Source organism: Argentina silus, assembly GCF_951799395.1.
Source record: "Argentina silus genome assembly, chromosome: 11".
NCBI lineage: Eukaryota > Metazoa > Chordata > Actinopteri > Argentiniformes > Argentinidae > Argentina > Argentina silus.
In genome coordinates this window covers 13,429,883-13,450,395 of record NC_139665.1, presented here as the reverse complement: position 1 = coordinate 13,450,395, position 20,513 = coordinate 13,429,883, and the positions used below count along the sequence as shown (strand labels likewise).

The following is a 20,513-nucleotide window of genomic DNA, read 5'->3' as shown; positions in this document are numbered from 1 at the left end:
CCATGTACATATGCCCATGTATGTACAGGCACAAACATGCTGTGGACATACATACATACATACATACATACATACATACATACATGCACAGTTCTATGTGGTCAGGTGTAAGTAGTCAACATGGTTTTGGATGAGATAGCAGACCATGCTGGTCCAGAGCAGGCCAGTGAGGGAGAGGGACAGTGAGATGCTGGTGTGGGAGGTCCTGATCTGGCCCAGATAGCAGCAGTCGCAGGGGGGAAGCCAGCCTGTGGAAGCAGAACCAGGCTGTCACTGGCCACTAGGGGGAGCAATGCTGCTGAAACACTGCTGTGTGTGTTTGTTTGGCCATGGCTGTGCTCTGAGTGAGGAATTTGAGGGATTGATGGAGTTATTTTTGTATGTTTATCTTAAAGGGCCTTTGACTCTGTCTTTCCCATCATGTGTTTCTTTGTGTTTTGCTCTGGTCTCAGTAAAATAATGAAACATTTTGGAGCAAATATACAGAAAAGCAAACCAAAACTGGATGCTAGAATGGCAAATATTTCCACAGCTACAGTGAACTTCCCAGGAGAGCTGACATAAGCTGGGATAAAGGTGATCCAGACTGCACAGAATATGAGCATGCTGAAGGTGATGAATTTGGCTTCATTGAAGTTATCAGGCAGCTTCCTAGCCAGAAAAGCCAGCACAAAACACAAGAGAGCCAGGAGTCCTATATACCCCAACACAGCCCAGAAGCCTACAGCTGAGCCCAGACTACATTCTAGAATGATCTTGTCATTATAGTGCTTCATATTCTTGTAGGGGAAAGGAGGGGAGATTGTTAACCAAAGCACACAAATCAGGACCTGTATGAGAGTGAAAGCCAGAACACTGAGTCTCTGCTGTAGAGGCCCAAACCATTTCATGACATTACTGCCTGGAAGTGTAGCTTTGAACGCCATTAACACCACTATTGTTTTCCCCAGAACACAAGAGATGCAGAGGACGAAGGTGATCCCAAACGCTGTGTGGCGCAACATACAGGACCACTCAGAGGGCCGGCCAATGAAGGTAAGAGAACACAGAAAACACAGCATCAACGAGAAGAGCAGAAGGAAGCTCAGCTCTGAGTTGTTGGCCCGGACAATTGGGGTGTATTTATGAATAAAAAACACAATTGCTACCAGTGCCGTAACACAGGCTCCAACCAAGGAAAAAATAACAAGAACTATGCCCATGATTTCTTCGTAGGTAAGGAATTCAACTGTTTTAAGTACACAGCTGTCCCTGTTCTCATTCGACCAGTACTCCAAGTCACAAGGAGAGCAATCATTAGAATCTGTAAGGAAATTAGAAAATAATAATCCCATTATTTTATGTGTGTTATTTTTCCTTATTGATATCTCTTTGTCTAATCTAATTACAGTATCAGAAGATGCAAACTGTTATCTGTGTTTATTTACTATACCTGTGATGTTGCTGATCGCTCCCTCTGCACATGGTATACAGTCATAACAGCAGACCGGCTTTCCTTTCTGCACGGCTTTACGAGTGCCTGGGGGACAGCTCTCACTGCACACAGACACAGGCACCTGAATTGGACAGGAAAAATAGATGTTAAATTTAATGTATTTATAGAAACAGTAGGGTGGTGTTAACAATTTAACATTTGGTCATAACATTTTACAGGGGTGTAGGTGAGGTGATCAAACCTGATGAAAATGAGTTACAGCTGCGAAGTAATTTCATTTTTTTCCAGTATTACCAATTGTACCACAGTGCAGAAAGCATTATTTTTTTTTTTGTAAGAGATAGTTTGTACAGTATGTGTTTTTTGAAACACAGTGATATCCTATCTCAGTCTGGCCCCTACCTCAGTCTGGCCCTCAGCCCACATCAGTGCCTGGTTGATAGTGAAGCGCTGGTCTGTGGGCAGTGAGGCGTCATACAGACCCACTGTGTTAAACTGCATGGACCCGTCCTCCGCCTGCTGCCAGTTCACCAGCTCATAACGCGCCACCGGATCTCCATTAGCGTCAAACGAGACCTGCTCGCCCGTCTTTACCCTAAACCTCACCTCCCTCAGGTACTCAAGCACCTGGTGGCACAACATGGAGAAAGGGTGCAATGATTGATTGATATCTAGAATACTGCTGCTGTGGCCCACCTGTTATTATTATTACAAGCTCACCTGCTGTGGTTTGAAGCTTGGTCTGTTGCTGCGCTGAGTGTCATTATTTAAGTCTTGTATAAGGTTATGTAGGGCATGTGCGACAGCATTCACTGCTTTATAAACTTTATTAGTTATTCTCAGCTCTGACACATCAGTGTATTGGTTCTCCAGTTCTGCCAAGCTTTCTTCTCCTGTGCACAGAGTGCCACCACCGTTACCGTCCTCCGCAAAGGAGCACTCAAACGCCATCTCCCAGAACTCCCTCAGAAGGCTGTTGTTCGGGGATTGGGAGGGGTGCACCCTGTCTAAGAACCCCTCCAGACCATCCAGGCTGGCTTTCCCGATGGCGAAGCCCACTGAGCCCCTGAGGAAGCCAAAGCCCTCTGTCCCTGCCAGGCTTCTGGCAGTGATCCAGGACTCACTGCCCACCCACTGCAGCCCCGGGACCATATCTAGGGCCAGCTCATCTAACAAGGGGATGATATCCCCCAATGCCATGAAAGCCACCACCACTCTGGCAGACCCTCTCCTCAAGACCTGGATGACCTCCAGGATCCTCTCTCTGGGGTCGGTGCGGTAGATGGCCTCTGTGTACTCGATGCAGATGCCCTCCTGATGCGCCGCCTTAACAAAGGTTGCCATGCCATTGTTGCCATAGTCACTGTTGCTGTTCACCGCGCCCACCCAGGTCCAGCCAAAGTGTTTGACCAGCTTTGCCAGCGCTCTGCACTGGTAGAAGTCACTGGGGATGGTTCGGAAGAAGGAGGGGTACTTCTCTCTGTTGCTTAAACACGCACAGGTGGCAAAGTGGCTGATCTGAGTGGTTTTCATAGAAGAAAAGTTGAAATTGACACAAATTTAGTTACAACAGAATATCAATACATGTGATAATACTCAACAATGCATATTTACCATCTATTATCTCCTATTGAAAAGCAATAACCATGTGTAGATTTCTCACCACAGGGATGTTGAAGGGTCCGGCCACGGAGGATATCCCAATGGTAGGCGAGGAACCAGACTCCCCTATGATGGCCAGTACGGTGGGGGTTCGGGAGCAGGAGGTGTCCCCATCACTGTGCCTGTTCATCAGGGCCAGTGCTGAGCGGATGGCCATGGGGACATAGCCACAGGCATCGTAGATCTGGTAGCCCAAAGACAGGCCTGGCAACAGCTCACTGCTATTGTTGATCTCCTCCAGGGCGAAGATCAGGCTCTGAGCAAACTGGAACTCACGCAGGTTCAAACTGGACACAGGTGGAGAAACAACTGATATGTGAAGCGTTTAAGCAAAAATGTGAAATACACAATATAGACAGTTAAAAATAATTCAAAGTTCAATATTTCCGAACCATTGAATATTGATTGATTTGCATCTAATAGCACAATATGTCTAGCACAGTAAATACAGTTATATGAAATATTATTCAGCTATATGCAAGATATGTGGATCCACACTAGCTTCAAGCTTTCAAAGCAGAGGAAAAATACCTAATTGTTCTGTATACCAACCTGACGCAGGACATTAGCTCTGGTTTGGAGGTGTATGAGTGAACCTTCACCAGGGACTTTCTGTGGATGGAGAACACTGCTCCGATGTTGATATCCCCCTCGGCAGACAGCAGTGGCAGAAACGGCTGGCCCAGGAGAGAGCAGGCATGGGCTGCTGTCAGTGTCACCATACCCTTCAGCGCCACCAGCAACAGCAGCAGTAACTCTGTCCCCAATGCCATGGCAGTCGTATCTGGGAAGGGCATGCAAAGGCGCTTAGCTTTTTATAGAGGTTTCAGTGACCTCAAAGAAACTGGAATTGCCCAGACCCTCCCTCCAAGTTACCTAGGAGGTTCTATTGATGCTTGCATGATAGGCTATTGTTATTATTATTCCCACTGCTCCGACTCCCACAACTTTTGAGATAGGAACACCAAATGCTCTATAGTGCAGATTAAGTTTAAACAAACTTTAATCTACCTATTTATACTTTTATATGATCACTTAAAAATCCAAATTAACCTAGAGGTCAATAGGCATCAATAGTTGCAGTCTTTAGAACCCCACTGCTCCGTTGAGGCTAGAAACACCAAACCAAGTGTATAATGTTCAGAAAACCCGAAATTAAGACCCCTGAAAATCCCTGCGTGAATTAACATGGGATTTAATGTAGACAATCCAGTTGTAATTCTAGTTTCTGATTTATGCATTGTTACTTTGACCATGGACAAGGACCATGTGATAACAATATCATCATTGTTGTTGTTTATTCTGAAGTTTAATATTAAAAATGGTAGGTAGATTTGAGGGCTTACAGGTGTGATTTTAACATTAGTTGTTGAAATGTGCTCCTCTCTTCTTATTCAGAATCAATTTAATTTCCTCTAAATTCTTAATTCCCTTAATTCAATTCCATCTTTAGACCAACTTAGTTTACTTAATTCCAATTACACTTACATCCCTAGTGATTTAAGTCACCTAACTCCATTAACCTCCTTAATTCGATATCTGAACTACAGCATATAGTATATGTACGTTTATAGGCAGCTCAGCTATACTGCTATAGGATTTATTTCAATACAAAACAGTACAGATAACTTGCAACAAACGTGTTACCATAACTTCCTTAGTGTATTACAAGGCACTGTTGCCTGAATAGTTTAAAGTCGGATTGAAATGGAAATCACTTAATGACGCTCATAGTAATGCCCTAATTGTAATTCTTGACTTCAAATGGTAAGTTTCATAATAATAAATAATAACACTCAAAGATGTTGATGCTTCGATGTGCGCCACCTCCTTTCATATTTTATAACGCTGTTAATAGCTCTCACTTATGACCTCATGCCAGAGTTCAACAACTAGCCAAACGAATAGCTGTTGAATGTTAGCATAAATGTAATCTTCCTGCAGCTAGATGTCGGCTGATTTTAACCCAGGAGATTTTCTCTGAATATGAATACCAGCCAATATCAGGTATGCTACAGCATCACTCAGTATGTTGGAATATGAATCGGAGGCCTTTGATAGGCAGAAACCATAAGCGGCTACAGTTTATTGAATATTGCACAAATCAGGTAATAGACAGTCATGTTACAGTATTTAAGCCAAACAACACACATGTTTACTATATCCATAACACAAAGGTAGAGTTCGAAGACAGAGTACAGAAAGGCAATGGCCTACAGCTCCAAAATAATCTGTAAACATATTCAATTCAGTCATGTAAATTATATTCAAATAGCCAAAGAAACATGCCAGTAAGCTAGATTCACAGTGCTTTTGAGGTCATTTACCCATCATATGTTTTTTTGTGTTTTTCTCTGGTTTCAGTAGAATAATATAGCATTTTGGGACAAATATACAAAATAGCATTCCATAGGTAGAAGCCAGAATGGCGAATATCTCCACAGCTACAGTGAACTTCCCAGGAGAGCTGACATAAGCTGGGATAAAGGTGATCCAGACTGCACAGAATATGAGCATGCTGAATGTGATGAATTTGGCTTCATTGAAGTTATCAGGCAGCTTCCGAGCCAGAAAAGCCAAAACGAAGCACAAGAGAGCCAGGAGTCCTATGTACCCCAACACAGCCCAGAAGCCTACAGCTGAGCCCAGACTACACTCTAAAATTATTTTTTCTTTATAGTGCTTCATATTCTTGTAGGGGAAAGGAGGGGAGATTGTTAACCAAAGCACACATATCAGGACCTGTATGAGAGTGAAAGCCAGAACACTGAGTCTCTGCTGTGGAGGTCCAAACCATCTCATGACATTACTGCCTGGAAGTGTAGCCCTGAAGGCCATTAACACCACTATTGTTTTCCCCAGAACACAAGAGATACAGAGGACGAAGGTGATCCCAAACGCTGTGTGGCGCAGCATACAGGACCACTCAGAGGGCCGGCCAATGAAGGTAAGAGAACACAGAAAACACAGCATCAACGAGAAGAGCAGAAGGAAGCTCAGCTCTGAGTTGTTGGCCCGGACGATGGGAGTCTGTTTGTAGTGGAAAAATATTAGCGCTATTGTCATTGTTAGACACCCTCCAAACACAGAGAATGTAACCAACAGTATACCCATCAGTTCCCTGAAGGTGAGGAATTCAATGGCTTTCAGATCACAGTTATTCCTCTCTTCACTTGATTTGTACTCTGGAGGGCATGTGCCACATGTCACTGCATCTGAAAGCATAAACATTTTTAAGCTGTACAGCAAGTACATCTTTAGATAGACCAGTAAAGTGCTAGCTGTGATTTTGCCAAACAGAAACATGACGAAGGCTAGCGTAAAGGCTGCGAGTCCCGTGCTCTCACTTGTGGTGTTGCTGAACTCCCCATCTGCGCAGGTGATGCAGTCGAAGCAGCAAACAGGCTTGCCCTTAACGACTGCCCTGCGAGTCCCTGGCGGGCAGCTCTCACTGCAGATAGACCTTGGCACCTGGAACACAATGACACACATTTACTCATAATGGCTATCAACACATTTAAAAACTAGTTGAAAACTATCCCAAAGACATGGGAACCTAGAACACACACATTGGAGTGATCTGCAATCTTGAAAGCACAATTCTGAAAACATGACGAGGCAAAGTTATTCACTATCAGATACAATGATACTTACTTGATTTGATTAATGGTACAGGGTATAGAAACACTAGTTTTGCGCTATATTACTGAATACATTGTGCACCTCAACTCAGAGAACACCCAAGCTTAAACTAGCACAGATACAGACCTCCACAACACAGTGCCTTACCTCTGGACTCATGCCTGCCCAGACGGCCCTCACACCCTCTTTCATCTCAAACTGCTGCCCCTCTGGCTGGGAGGCGTCATAGTAGCCAATAGTCTCAAAGACTATATAGCCTGTGTCGTCCATCTGCCAGTTGACCAGGGCGTATCGCGCCGCAGGGTCCCCATGCTTGTCAAAGAACACCCTCTCACCATGCTTGGTGGTGAAATTCACCTGGGTCAGGTAATGCAACACCTGGAAGAAAACAAAGCTTGATTTGCATTTAATTTAATACAGCCTGCTGATCCCCCATATTACACAGATGACACAGTACTTTACCTGCCATGGTTGTATCTTATTCCTATCTGCGCACGTGTTGTTTTCAAAAGGCCCCTGTCCACTCTGACAGGTAATGAGCAGGTGCAGTGCGTGGGCCACGGCGTACACGGCCTTGTAGACGTTATTCAGCAGGCTGGCGTCTGACACGTCTGTGTAGCGGGTGTCTGTCTCCCCCAGCAACTCCTCCCCAGTGCAGGCTCTGACTGAGCCCTGTGTGCCGGGAGTCAGGCTGCAGCTGAACACACTCTCCCACAGCTCCACCAGCCCCCGGTCTCCAGGCCTGGTGGAGGGCCGGGTGTTGGCCATGAACTCCCCCAGGCCGGGGATGTGCGCGTTGGGCACAGCGAAGCCCACCGCCCCCTGAACCACCGCATAGTTCACCTCGGAGGCAATGTAGCGGTATGTGATCCAGCCCTCACTGCCCACCCACTGCAGTCCTCTCACGTTCTGTACATACAGCTCTTTGATGAGGATGTCCAGGTCTGTGCCATCGGCAAAGGCCACGATCACTTTGGAGGTGGACCTTTTGATGATGTCCACCACCTCAAGAAACCAAGCTCTGGGGTCAGTCCTGTAAATGGCCACTGAGTATTCAACGCAGACCCCCTCAGTTTTGGCTGCTTTCAGGAAGGTGGACATACCATTGTTGCCATAGTCACTGTTGGTTCTGATGGCGCCCACCCAGGTCCAGCCAAAGTGTTTGACCAGCTTTGCCAGCGCTCTGCTCTGGTAGAGGTCACTGGGTATAGTTCTGAAGAAGGAGGGGTACTCCCTTCTGTTACTCAGACATGCACAGGTTGCTGAATGACTGAGCTGAAACAAAAAGGAGAGGCAAGAGTGTGCAATTAGTCTTAACAAGTATGACACATGCACTGCTCTCATCGAGCCACTCTGGAAATGAAGCACATAGGCATGATTATATTCTCATCTTTTCCTTTCTCGCTCAATACACACACTTGCACGCACACACACACACACACACACACACACACACACACACACACACACACACACACACACACACAATGTGTACACTCTTACCTTTGTCACTGATTGAACACCTAATTGGATAAAGTTGATAGATTGCATATTTATTTCGGCAAACAGTTTAGTACATAACAGGGAAACAATCCTCTCTCTTGACTAAAACTCACTCACCACGGGTATCTGGAAAGGCCCCATTGTGCGTGCAATGCCTATGGTGGAGGTGGACGTGGTTTCCCCTATAACGGCATGCACAGTGGAGGGCTTGGTACAGCTCTCCATCCCCACCTCATACCCATTCATGAGTGCCAGCGATGCCCGCACAGACAGGGGGATGCTGGGACATGAGTCAAAGATCCTGTAGCCCAGGGACAACTCCGGAAGCAGCTCAGAGCTGTTGTTGATCTCCTCGATGGCAAATATCATTGTCTGGGCATACTGGAGCTCCCCTGGGTCCAGCCTGCAGAGAGGACATCAACTGGGCCTGTTATGTGACTTTTGTGGAAGTCATTTAATTTCAACAGACAAAAAAATACAATGTATGACCTTGCTGTGATACTGTAGAAATATATTGGCTAGCACTATACAGTCTTGTAGAACAATAAGTTTTATGGTTCATACTTACAGACTTTTAACCCTTTCTTACCCATTGCATTGGATGCTTCCTGGGTTGACCTGAAGAGTTGGATTCACACTGACTGGATTTTGGTGGAAGGAGAAAATGCCTCCTATGTTGATGTCGCCCTCCTTGGAGAACTGGGACAGTTCTTTGGTCTCATACGGTCTACACACAGGCTTCCCAGCTTTGGCTGTTAGCAGAGTGAGCATCAGTAGATCAGCTAGCAGCAGCATAGCTGTCCCTCTGTGTTCTCACAACTCAGGGCCCACTGGTGAAACCCCTCATCTCTGGCTTCCTTTATATGGTGGCATTGATGGTGGTTATGATGCTGTATGAGCTGGGCTCCAGGCTAGGAGTGTTTTTTTTTTTTTTATCTCTCTAGCCAATGATGAGGCTAGTCACTATGTGACAGGCCAATTGCTCTGTCAATCAGATAACATTTGCATAGTCCCATTTGTCCCTCACAGAACCAATGGCTTATTCTTATCAAACTACAATATATACTTTTAAAGGTGAGGTGTCATTTTCTTTTTTTTACCCTGAGTCACGTCTTTGGGGAAATCAGGACTTTTGTGATGAAAACACAATTTATTCAAAAGCACTGCAATATGTTGGTGCCTGATTATAAGTTCATTATTTGTACTCTAATCAACATTTATTTATTGGTTACACTTCACATCAAGTTGCCTCTATTGTGTAGTGAAGCAGCTCTGCAATAACTTTGGTAACAACATTGTATTAACATGCTTTTACATAGGATATTACAAATTGCTTTGTAATGGCGTTGAAAGATCCACTTGTGTAATAACACAAACCACTAAACTCCATATACCATGCTATTACAAAATGAACATACAATGTTGTCACCAGAGTGTTATAAGGACAACATTCTATTCTGCACTATTAACAGTGTCAACTATTTATCAATAATTATTTAGAGATTATATGACGGTATCATGACGGCATGAAGCCAGGACTTTTTTTTTTTTTTTTTTTTACTAGTCACAATATTTTTACTAGCTACGAATTTGAAACAATAGAGAAGGATCATGTTGCGTGGACTGTCTGTGCTCAGTGTGGGTCACTTGTCTCCTGTGTCCCACTCCTTACATTTTGATATAAGCCTAGTTCTTGATTTGATAGTCAAAGTAGGTCAGAGTTGAAAAGGTTCATGCTTGAGCAACGGTATTGCGGAGGTCAAGCATGTCAACTGGCCTTCGCCTTACTTTTTTTTTTTTTTTTTTTTTTTTTTACTTTTTACTATTTATTTATACTGCAAATTGTGTCATGTTTATTTTCTCATGTGTCTCCAACATGTCTCACTTGTCTTGTACTTATGTCACTTATTGTCTTGACCCTTGTCATTGTTGCTTATTTGTATTTTTTGTATGCTGCATTGTCATGGAACCAAGCCTAAGAATTTTACTCCCTGCACTTGTGTATGAGACAATAAACTTGAAACTTGAAACTTGAAACTCCACACATTTTATTTGAGGTGTTTCACCTCTGCTATGCAACCATCAGGGGGTATTGTTGAGCAATTCTAATGGGTGGGCCTGTGAAACAGTAGTTCATATCTCCATCTTCACTTGCCTAACTTTTGAGCTGATACTAATTGTATATTTTAATTTAATTTACTTTTTTTTCATTCTGAATTAACAATAACGGCAAAAAAGAAGAGCAGTTTTTAGGTGGTTGAAGGAGAAAGTGTAACAGATTGATTGTTTATAACAAACCCATTCCACAGTGTTAGATGAAGTTGCGTGGAAAAAGGACTGCAGGGTTGAAATTCACTTTTGTCATGGGTAAAACAATTCTAAAGAATTTGATTAGTAATGAGGGCCCAGGGCTTCTAGTGTTAAGAACTACTCAACAGGGATTTAGTTGTATGTGGTGTTGACTTAACTTTATTGTGATTTTACATGTGTTTTTCCCATCATGTGTTTTTTTGTGTTTTTCTCTGGTCTGAATAATATAATATAACATTTTGGAGCAAATATACAGAAGAGCAAACCAAAGGTGGATGCTAGAATGGCAAATATTTCAACAGCTACAGTGAGCTTCCCAGGAGAGCTGACATAAGCTGGGATAAAGGTGATCCAAACTGCACAGAATATGAGCATGCTGAATGTGATGAATTTGGCTTCATTGAAGTTATCAGGCAGCTTCCGAGCCAGAAATGCCAGCACAAAACACAAGAGAGCCAGGAGTCCTATGTACCCCAACACAGCCCAGAAGCCTACAGCTGAGCCCAGACTACACTCTAGAATGATCTTTTCATTGCCGTGGACTGTGTTTTTGTGTGGGACTGGAGGGGCAAGACTTAACCACAGCACACACACAATGACCTGTAGAAATGTGCAACTGAACACACTTGTTCTCTGGAGAGGGACGGAGCACTGGGGGAGTGTGTTGCCTGGCATTGTGCTTTTAAAAGCTGTCACCACTGCTATGGTCTTAGCCAGGACACAGGACATACACAGGGCAAAGGTGATCCCAAATGCTGTGTGGCGCAGCATACAGGACCACTCAGAGGGCCGGCCAATGAAGGTAAGAGAACACAGAAAACACAGCGTCAACGAGAAGAGCAGAAGGAAGCTCAGCTCAGAGTTGCTTGCTTTGACAAGGGGTGTGTTTTTGAAGCGAAAAAACACCAGTGACACTGCTGCGGTCAAACAGGCTCCGAACAATGAGAATGCAGTAAGGAGGATTCCCATGGTTTCCTCAAACGAGAGGAACTCCACTCTCTTTGGGACGCACCGGCTCTGATCTTCATTCGACCAGTATTCCAGGGGACACTGTGTGCATTCAGCTGAATCTAAAAGGAAAAAGCTCATGTTACAACACTTTCCTATATTCACCCCAAGTGAATGAGATGTTCAGATCATTAGACAAGTGTTTCATGTCGGTGAAATAAACATTTGTTCTTAACGTTGACATGTTTTGGCCAGTGTATTTGACAGTGTCTCACCGGTGTAATTGCTGATCTCCCCAGCAGCACAGGGGATACAGGAGTAACAGCAGACCGGTTTCCCTTTGATCACTGCCTGGCGGAAACCCGGGAGGCAGCTCTCGCTGCACGCAGACTGCGGCTTCTGAAACACAATACAACACCTGCTGCTCTCTCACTCTTTCATTCCCTCATGTAATCACTTCAAACACAAAAGCAATATTCTCAAATGTCCATGGCATACTCACTCATACGGTACAATAAGCCATCCAATCATTAAATTGCCACACTAACTTAATACTCTTTTTCAGTCCCTGGAATGGCTTGTTGAGTTATATCATGAGTTATTTGTTATTTTCTTATTATCTTGCATACAGTACCTTTAATGAATCCCCAGCCCATGCTATCTTTATTCCATTCATAGCAAACTGGTACGTCTTAGGGAGCGAGGCATCGTAGTTCCCCACTGTCACAAATACTGTGTCTCCTGCCGCATCTCTCTGCCAGTTTACCAGCTCATAGGTGGCCGTCGGATCTCCATTCTCATCAAAGAACATTCTCTCCCCTGACGGCATGGTGAAGTTTACACCCCGTAGGTGTTTCAGTACCTGCATGCATGGATGTTAAATTCATAGCGTTCATATCATGATGCAGCCCATGTATGTGAGAGTAGTCAGGTATGTTGTGATTGTAGTGAATGTACAGTATTGAGTAAGTAAAACATGTCAGTTAATCAGGAGTAAATAGCTCTCCATGTGAGCCAAATTAGACGCAACCCCTCACCTCTCCTGGCTCAATGTGGTCTTTCTCTGTCTGATTCACACTTCCTCTCCCATGTCTGCATTTCAGAACGTCATGTATGGCATGTGCCACAGTGTACACAGCCTTATATACATTACTAGAGATCCTGAGCTCAGACACATCAGTGAAAGTGTTACTGATGTCTTCCAGTCTCTCAGACCCAGAACACTGTCTGACTGTCTGACTGCCTCTCTCACCCTGTGGGGAGAACCAGAACCTGCAGCCGAAAGCCGTCTCCCAGAACTCCCTGACCAGGGCATTCCCTGGGCTCTGGGCTGGGCCAACCCGTAGCAGGAACTCTCTGAGCCCAGGGATCTTGTATTTGTTGATGGTGAAGCCCAGAGAGCCGCCAAGGACGGCAGAGTGCCTTCTGGTGGCCAGGTGGCTGGCAGTGATCCAGGACTCACTGCCCACCCACTGAAGCCCTGTCAGGTTTTGACGCAACACCTCTTCCAGCAGAAGCTCCATCTCCCCCTGGGCCAGGAACGCAACCAGAACCCTGGAGCTGGCCTTTCGGATCACCTCCACCACCCTTGCCATCTGTTCTCTGTGATCAGTCCTGGAGATGGCCTCAGAGTACTCGACACAGACCCCCTCCAGACCTGCAGCTTCTATGAAGGTGGCCATGCCGCTGTTGCCATAGTCGTTATCGCTTCTAACCGCACCCACCCAGGTCCAGCCAAAGTGTTTGACCAGCTTTGCCAGCGCTCTGCTCTGGTAGAAGTCACTGGGGATGGTTCTGAAGAAGGAGGGGTACTCATTTCTGTTGCTGAGACACGCACAGGTGGCAAAGTGGCTGATCTAAACATAACAACAAGAATAGGGAAATATATGCTATTTAAGCTGACGCTTTTATCCAAAGCAACTTACATTGCAGTAAGTGCATACATTTCAGTATATATGGTCCCAGCGGGAATCAAACCCACAACCTAAGCGTTCTTAGCGCCATGCTCTACCAACTGAGCCACAGAGGACCACATGTAGCAATTAAAAAAAAAAAAAAAAAGTCTAATTGGCCAAGCTGAATGTGTGTCAACTTGTATGAAGATGCGTACTGTATTACCACTGGTATGTGGAAAGCGCCCGTGGTTCGTGACATCACAATGGTCGAGGAGGACTCGGACGTTCCGATGATGGCGTGGACTGACGATTGGCCAGAGCAGGTCTCCCCCACTGTCCTCTCCTGACCATTCATCAGAGCCATGGCCGCACTCATAGACGACATTGTCGTACCACAGCTATCAAATATCCTGTAGCCAATGGAAATGTTGGGGAGCAGGATACTGCTATGGTTGATCTCCTCAATAGCAAACATCATGGTCTGAGCGAATCGGAACTCTCTGAGGTTTATGCTGACGAAGCAAAAGGGACAAAATAGCTTTTTTCATTACTGGATATAAAAATTACATCATAAAAGCTTCTTATGTTTGCAGAAGAGAGAGCCATAATCTTGATGTACTTAAATGAGAGACAGACATACTGCTGTTTTTTTTTTCTCCTTGTTTTAAAATTACAACCAGAGAGCAGAGACACAAACCTGGAGCAGGTGAGAGGAGATGGTGTTTCTGTGAAGAGGAGGGGATTTTGCTGTGGTTTTCTGTGGATTGAGAAAGCTCCTCCGATGGTCACGTCTCCTTCCTTAGACAGCAGAGGGAACTCTGGGTTACCCAGCATCTGACAGAGAGGCGGCTCTCTCTCGGCCCCAAAGGCTCCCAACACCACCAACACCCACCGAAGCAGCATCACACTATACACACTCTCTAACATATGCTCTTAGAAAGACCTGATAGTGCCCCTCCTAAAACTACAGGGGTTTATATCCATTATGGAGACTGTGACGAGTTTCTCTTAGCAAATCAGAAAGGGATAATATCACATGATCTCTGCAGTGTCTCAGTAAGACTTGGGACGGCTGCTGACAGATTTTACAGGGTGCACCCCACACCTAGGAAACACCTGTGTTATGTCATGTTATAACTAACTATAATACGTTGTTGCTTGCTACACTGAGGTGGTGAGAGGTGAGAGATGAAAAGCGTGTGCACAAAGTTTGATCAGAATTTCATAACAATTCCCGGCCCACTGCTAAATAAGTGTTGATCTTAACTAATGACACATTAATTTTTATAATTCAGTTCATTACATTAAGATATTATTCCAAACCATTCAGTGTGGTTCAGTTTGTGTAGGGTTCTCTTTAAGTTGACTCAATTCGACATCTCATTATGATTTGTCAGCTACTAAGGTGAGGTGGGTGGTTGTCAACAGGGCTATATCAATACGAGTTTGTAACTCTTTATTCTCATCCTCCGGGTCAATTGCGGCCCGGTAATCCGATCAGTGGCAGGGAAACTTGAAGGCATATTGCTGTCATAATTGCGTAGGCTCCATGGGATTTTAATCTTGCCTGTCCCACTTGCCTTGACGTTACATACAAAAGGACAGCTTCTCTACCCTTCATATGGTGAGCTTGGTCCCAGCAGTTAGTTCGAGAATCTGTGATGAGAGCCAGCTTTGCGAGGAGTGTTGAGCTGGTGCATAACCTGTGATCCTTTGAGTCTGTGAAGTCCAGTGAAATACAGTATTCTGTTGGTTCAGAATGTCAAGAGTGATATACCAAAATTATGTCTAATGTGTGTTATGTTCGAGGACATTTTCACGAGTGTAATCAAGTTTTATGTGATTAAACACTCACAATGTGATACAATCTACTTTGAATGGACTGTCTGATATCTAAATGTTATAGAAATACTGTCATAGATGATCCTATGTATTAAACAAAAATATGAGATACCATTTTCCATAGAATAACCAATAATTGGAATAGAGACATCTAGAATTTAATGTTTAATGTGACCCCCCCCCCCATTGATCTCTTTGTGTAAACTGTACTCTTGCTATTCAAATGATCAAATCTGCCTAGACCACATACACGTAGGTTGTGCATCTGAGTTCATACACTGAACTCAGTGCTATTGATTCATTGATACGATATTCCAGATATTGATTCATTGATAACGTGAGGTGTATCGTGTGCCATACCCATTTGTCATTTGCTGTAGCCTGTGCATCTTCTCAGTCATCAAGGCCTTTATTTCATTCATTCTACCTCATTGCTTTATGCTGTTTTTACATTCCTGTTTAGTTAGTTAATAAATATCCCTTTGTATTTTGATCCCTGTGTTTGAACCATTCATGTGTGAACGATTGCGTAGGTAGGGTGAACTGGGTATATTTCCATGTACTCACTCAGGTTTTCTGTACAGGCTTTGGTAATCGGGGCATTTTGCAAATGTCCCATAGCGAGATGTCAAACCGAGTCGACTGAAAGAGAACTTTGGGTTATGGTATGTGTTGTGATGAGGGAGAAATATCACCAGATTGCCCCTCTTTTACGGGCTTGTCAAGAGGTGGTTCACAGAATGAAATGGGTGTGCATTGCAGTAGCCTTTAAAGGCTCGGCTAGGCCAAGGTCAGCCATGCAAAGCATTCCCGACCTGTTCCAGGCTTGAATGAATAGGGTTTCAGCAAAAAGGGTATGCAGGGGTGCATATCATATAGGGAGATTCCTCCCTCATCTCCTTCAGAGAACCAGGGTCACATACCTTAACCCAAAGTTTTGTGAGCAAGTTGTCAAATTCAAGTTATTTGTATAGTTGTCCGTCCCTCTCATATACTGTATGCTAGTGTTGAAAGTCTCAGTACCTACCCTAATCACAGAGCACTCTCATCAGGTTAGGGTTAGGTTAGGGTTAGGGTTTGGGTTCTCATGCACATCAGAGGGAGAGGCGTGAAGTAGCCACAGGCTTCACTTTTATTGAATTCCTTTATAACTGTATGCTTGGTGATACTGTGGTGAAAGCATAATGCCTCCCTGTACAAACTACATTTGGGAAGTGTCTGTGATATGTGTCCCAGGGACCTTTTTGGGCTTTTTGCTCATGTGTTTCTCTCACTAATGAAAGGAAGCTCTTATTGTATGTTTACAGAGTACCCATTTAAGCATAATGGGGTAGTTCTACACTCAATGACTTACCTAGGGGGTTGTCACTTCATATATACATGTAGTTATGTATTTAGCAATGTAAAGCATCTCTAGGTTTGCATTTTTAGCAATGCTAGTGGAAACAGCTAGCATGCTAACTGCTGTACAGTACATTGCTAAAGAACTACACAATGAAACTGTCTAGATTCATTAACAACATCCTGGGTAAGTCGGAAATAAAGCTCAAGATTGACCAAACCAAAATAACACATTTTAAAGTACACATTTGAGTACATTAGCCAAAGGGATTGATAGACACATAATTGTATTTATTTCAATATTGAGAGACATTTTTATTGCATTTTTCCCATCATGTGTTTCTTTGTATTTAGCCCAGGTTTCAGTATGATAATGTAGCATTTTGGTGCAAATATACAGAGAAGTAAGCCAAAACTGGAGGCCAGAATAGCAAAGATCTCCACAGCTACAGTGAACTTCCCAGGGGAGCTGACATAAGCTGGGATAAAGGTGATCCAGACTGCACAGAATATGAGCATGCTGAAGGTGATGAATTTGGCTTCATTGAAGTTATCAGGCAGCTTCCTAGCCAGAAAAGCCAAAATGAAGCACAAGAGAGCCAGGAGTCCTATATACCCCAACACAGCCCAAAAGCCTACAGCTGAGCCCAGACTACACTCTAGAATTACCTTTTCTTTATAGTACTTCATATTCTTGTATGGGAAAGGAGGGGATATTGTTAACCAAAGCACACATATCAGGACCTGTATGAGAGTGAAAGCCAGAACACTGAGTCTCTGCTGTAGAGGCCCAAACCATTTCATAACATTACTGCTTGGAAGTGTAGCTTTGAAGGCCATTAACACCACTATTGTTTTCCCCAGAACACAAGAGATGCAGAGGACGAAGGTGATCCCAAACGCTGTGTGGCGCAACATACAGGACCACTCAGTGGGCCGGCCAATGAAGGTAAGAGAACACAGAAAACACAGTGCCAACGCAAAGAGCAGCAGAAAGCTCAGCTCTGAGTTGTTGGCCCGGACAATGGGGGTGTCCTTTTTGATAAAGAAGAGAATACCCACAAGTACAGTCAGAAACACTCCAAACAAAGAGAAAAACACAAGCACTATACCCATGAGCTCAGTGAATGACAGGAACTCTACAGCCTTTAGTATGCATGTGTCTCTGTCAGGATTTGACCAGTACTCCTCAGGACAATGTACGCAGCCATTAGAATCTGTAAGGAAACCATGGTTACTTACTGAAGAGTAAAGAACAGTACACATGCATTATGTGATCATCTCCAGAAGACATGGACCAGAGATTGAACACTGAGACACTTCAGTAGGACACACAGAGAGTAGGTAGTAAATAGTATATGGACATTAATATACATTTGGCCTGGGGTACCTGTGATGTTACTGATCTCCCCCTCTGCACATGGTATACAGTCATAGCAGCAGACAGGCTTTCCTTTCTGCACGGCCTTACGAGTACCAGGGGGACAGCTCTCACTGCACACAGACACAGGCATCTGCGAGAGGCAGAGAACAAAGTTGACTCTAAAGTTGTTTGTGATGCCGTTCACTTCTTAGTTTCAATAAAGATAAAGATCCTTACAGACTTTGTCACCACACCTAATCCATAATGTAATTTTATAAGTTATTTATAAGTCAGCTATATTTGATGATTCCAAATTTCAGAAAGACCAAAATCACCTCACTTCTCTCACCCAGATTGTAAGTGATTATCTTGGTCTTTCAGGAACGTTGTGTACCTGTGACTGACCCCCGGGCCAAATTATGGCTTCTGTCCTCAGGGCAAACTTCTTTCCTGGGGGAAGTGATGCATCGTAGTAGCCCACTGGTTTGAACTGCACCGCCCCGTCTGGACCACGCTGCCAGTTCACCACTTCGTACTGAGCCGCAGCTGCACCTGTACTGTCAAACCACACCTGGTCCCCCGTCTTTATGGTATAATTCACCTTCTTCAGTGACTCCACTACCTGAGAAAAAAACAAGCATTAGTTTGCTTTTGTTTGTATTCATGGTAAATGGAGAAGTTTAGGAGTTATTTTTACCTGCCAGGGTTCAGTTTTCACACTTTTATCACATCTGTGACCCGCTGTGCATTTCAGTAGGCTGTGCAAAGAATGGGCCACTGCGTAAATTGCTTTATAGATATTACCGGAGTATCTCAACTCTGCCACATCGTCATTATAATCTTTCAGTGCGATCAGATCCTGATTTTCACTACAAGGTATGTTTACTGTCACATTGTTTTCGTTCGTCTCTGTGCACTGAAACGCCGTCTCCCAGAACTGCTTTATCACAAAGTCGTCAAAGCCGCTTATGTTGGCCTTTCTGACGGCGAACCCCAGGGACCCCCCCAGCACACTGAAGCTGGTGGGGGTCACCAGGCTGTCTGCAGTGATCCAGGCTTCCACACCGATGAACTGGAGGCCTGTGATGTTCTGCAGACTCAGCTGTTCCAGGAGGTTGTTCATCTCCACATGGGCCAGGAAGCCCACGATCACCCGGGCCGTGCCACTGCGGATCACATCCACCACCTTCAGGAGCTTCTCCGGCTCCGTCCTGTGGAATTTCTCAGAGTATTCTACGCACACACCCTCCTCCTGGGCTGCAGCCAGGAAGATGGCCATGCCATTGTTACCGTAGTCGCTGTCGCTGTTGACCGCCCCCACCCAGCTCCAGCCGAAGTGCTTGACCAGTTGAGCCAGCGCTCGGCTCTGATAGAGGTCACTCGCGATGGTTCTGAAGAAAGAGGGGTACTCCTTCCTGCTGCTCAGACACTCGCATGTCGCAGAGTGGCTGATCTACGTGAAAGTGAAACAGGAGAGCATGGGAAAAAAAGCATGAAATCATTAGGTTCGGTTAAGTGTCAGAACGCATGTAATATGCACACATAAGTGAAGGGAGAGACAGAGTGAGACAATACTACTTTGACTGCTGTAGACAAACATTGAGTGAGTGTAGCAAGTCTCCCCCTCTCCACCCCTCCCCGCTCGCTGTAGTAGGATTAGGTCTCTTACGACAGGTATTTTGAATGGTCCTGTTGTATGTGCCAAGACTATGGTGGATGAGGACTCAGACTCTCCAATGATGGCATGCACTGCCGATTGACCAGAGCAGGTCTTTCCCACAATCCTCTCCTGACCGTTCATCAGAGCCATGGCCGCACGCATAGACGACAATGTCGAGCCACAGTTGTCATAAATACGGTATCCAATGGAGACATTCGGAAGCAGAGTTTCACTGTTGTTGATCTCTTCAATGGCGAAGATCATAGTCTGAGCGAATCGGAACTCTCTGAGGTTCACACTGAGGAGAATAACATCTCACATGTTAGTTCAGAATAGAGGAAATACCAGAAGATTTACAGTGCCTATATACTTCGGTCATTTAACTACTGGTTTGTGAGAAAGAAGAGGGTATTTAGGTAGACATATTACAACAACAAAAAACAGCAGATAAAAATTAAACATACCTGGAGCAGATGAGTGGAGGTGGTGTGTCTGTGAAGGAGAGGGGCGGCTCTGTGATTTTGCTGTGGATGGAGAAAGCTCCACCAATGGTCACGTCTCCCTCCTTGAAAAGCAGAGGGAACTCTGGGTTCCCCAGCATCTGACAGAGAGGCGCCTCTCCCTCTGCCCCAAAGGCTCCCAACACCATCACCAACACCCACCCTAGCTGCATCACACACACACACTCTCACACACACTGGGGGCATCTGCACCCTGACCCGAGTTAGAGCAGTGGGTTTTATGTACTTGTAGATAGCTTCAGGGCAAGCTGCCCTCGTGTTAGCCAATGAGCGACAAGCGTGATTGGACGGACTCGGCGGGGCGCTGTGGGTCTACCTGGGAATAAAGCGCCAGAAAGGGAGCTGGTTTGAAAACAGGATGTCCAAAGTCACATCACTGACCAGGCTCTCG

At 44.7% G+C, this 20,513-nt stretch overlaps 3 protein-coding genes across 3 annotated transcripts; all 3 read right to left on the bottom strand.

Annotated features, from left to right (window-relative positions):
- Window positions 1-389: 389 nt before the first annotated feature.
- On the bottom strand, window positions 390-3,870 carry LOC310812545 (extracellular calcium-sensing receptor-like; the record flags this gene model as incomplete). The annotated part of the gene is made up of 6 exons (XM_083681166.1): window positions 390-1,303; window positions 1,433-1,556; window positions 1,838-2,062; window positions 2,156-2,953; window positions 3,099-3,384; window positions 3,650-3,870. The coding sequence occupies 6 exons, from the start codon at window positions 3,868-3,870 to the stop codon at window positions 390-392; spliced, it is 2,568 nt and encodes an 855-aa protein (XP_083537292.1).
- A 1,546-nt stretch (window positions 3,871-5,416) lies between these two features.
- Window positions 5,417-14,229, bottom strand: LOC310812544 (uncharacterized protein; the record flags this gene model as incomplete). The annotated part of the gene is made up of 11 exons (XM_083681165.1): window positions 5,417-6,568; window positions 6,887-7,117; window positions 7,202-8,014; window positions 8,360-8,645; window positions 8,832-8,994; window positions 10,723-11,622; window positions 11,776-11,899; window positions 12,135-12,362; window positions 12,538-13,356; window positions 13,619-13,907; window positions 14,093-14,229. 11 exons carry the CDS (start codon window positions 14,227-14,229, stop codon window positions 5,417-5,419), a joined length of 5,142 nt encoding a protein of 1,713 aa, XP_083537291.1.
- Window positions 14,230-16,893: 2,664 nt separating this feature from the next.
- Window positions 16,894-20,274, bottom strand: LOC310812196 (extracellular calcium-sensing receptor-like; the record flags this gene model as incomplete). Its single annotated transcript, XM_083680613.1, has 6 exons — window positions 16,894-17,795; window positions 17,969-18,092; window positions 18,336-18,563; window positions 18,639-19,394; window positions 19,611-19,899; window positions 20,066-20,274. The coding sequence occupies 6 exons, from the start codon at window positions 20,272-20,274 to the stop codon at window positions 16,894-16,896; spliced, it is 2,508 nt and encodes an 835-aa protein (XP_083536739.1).
- Window positions 20,275-20,513: the final 239 nt, after the last annotated feature.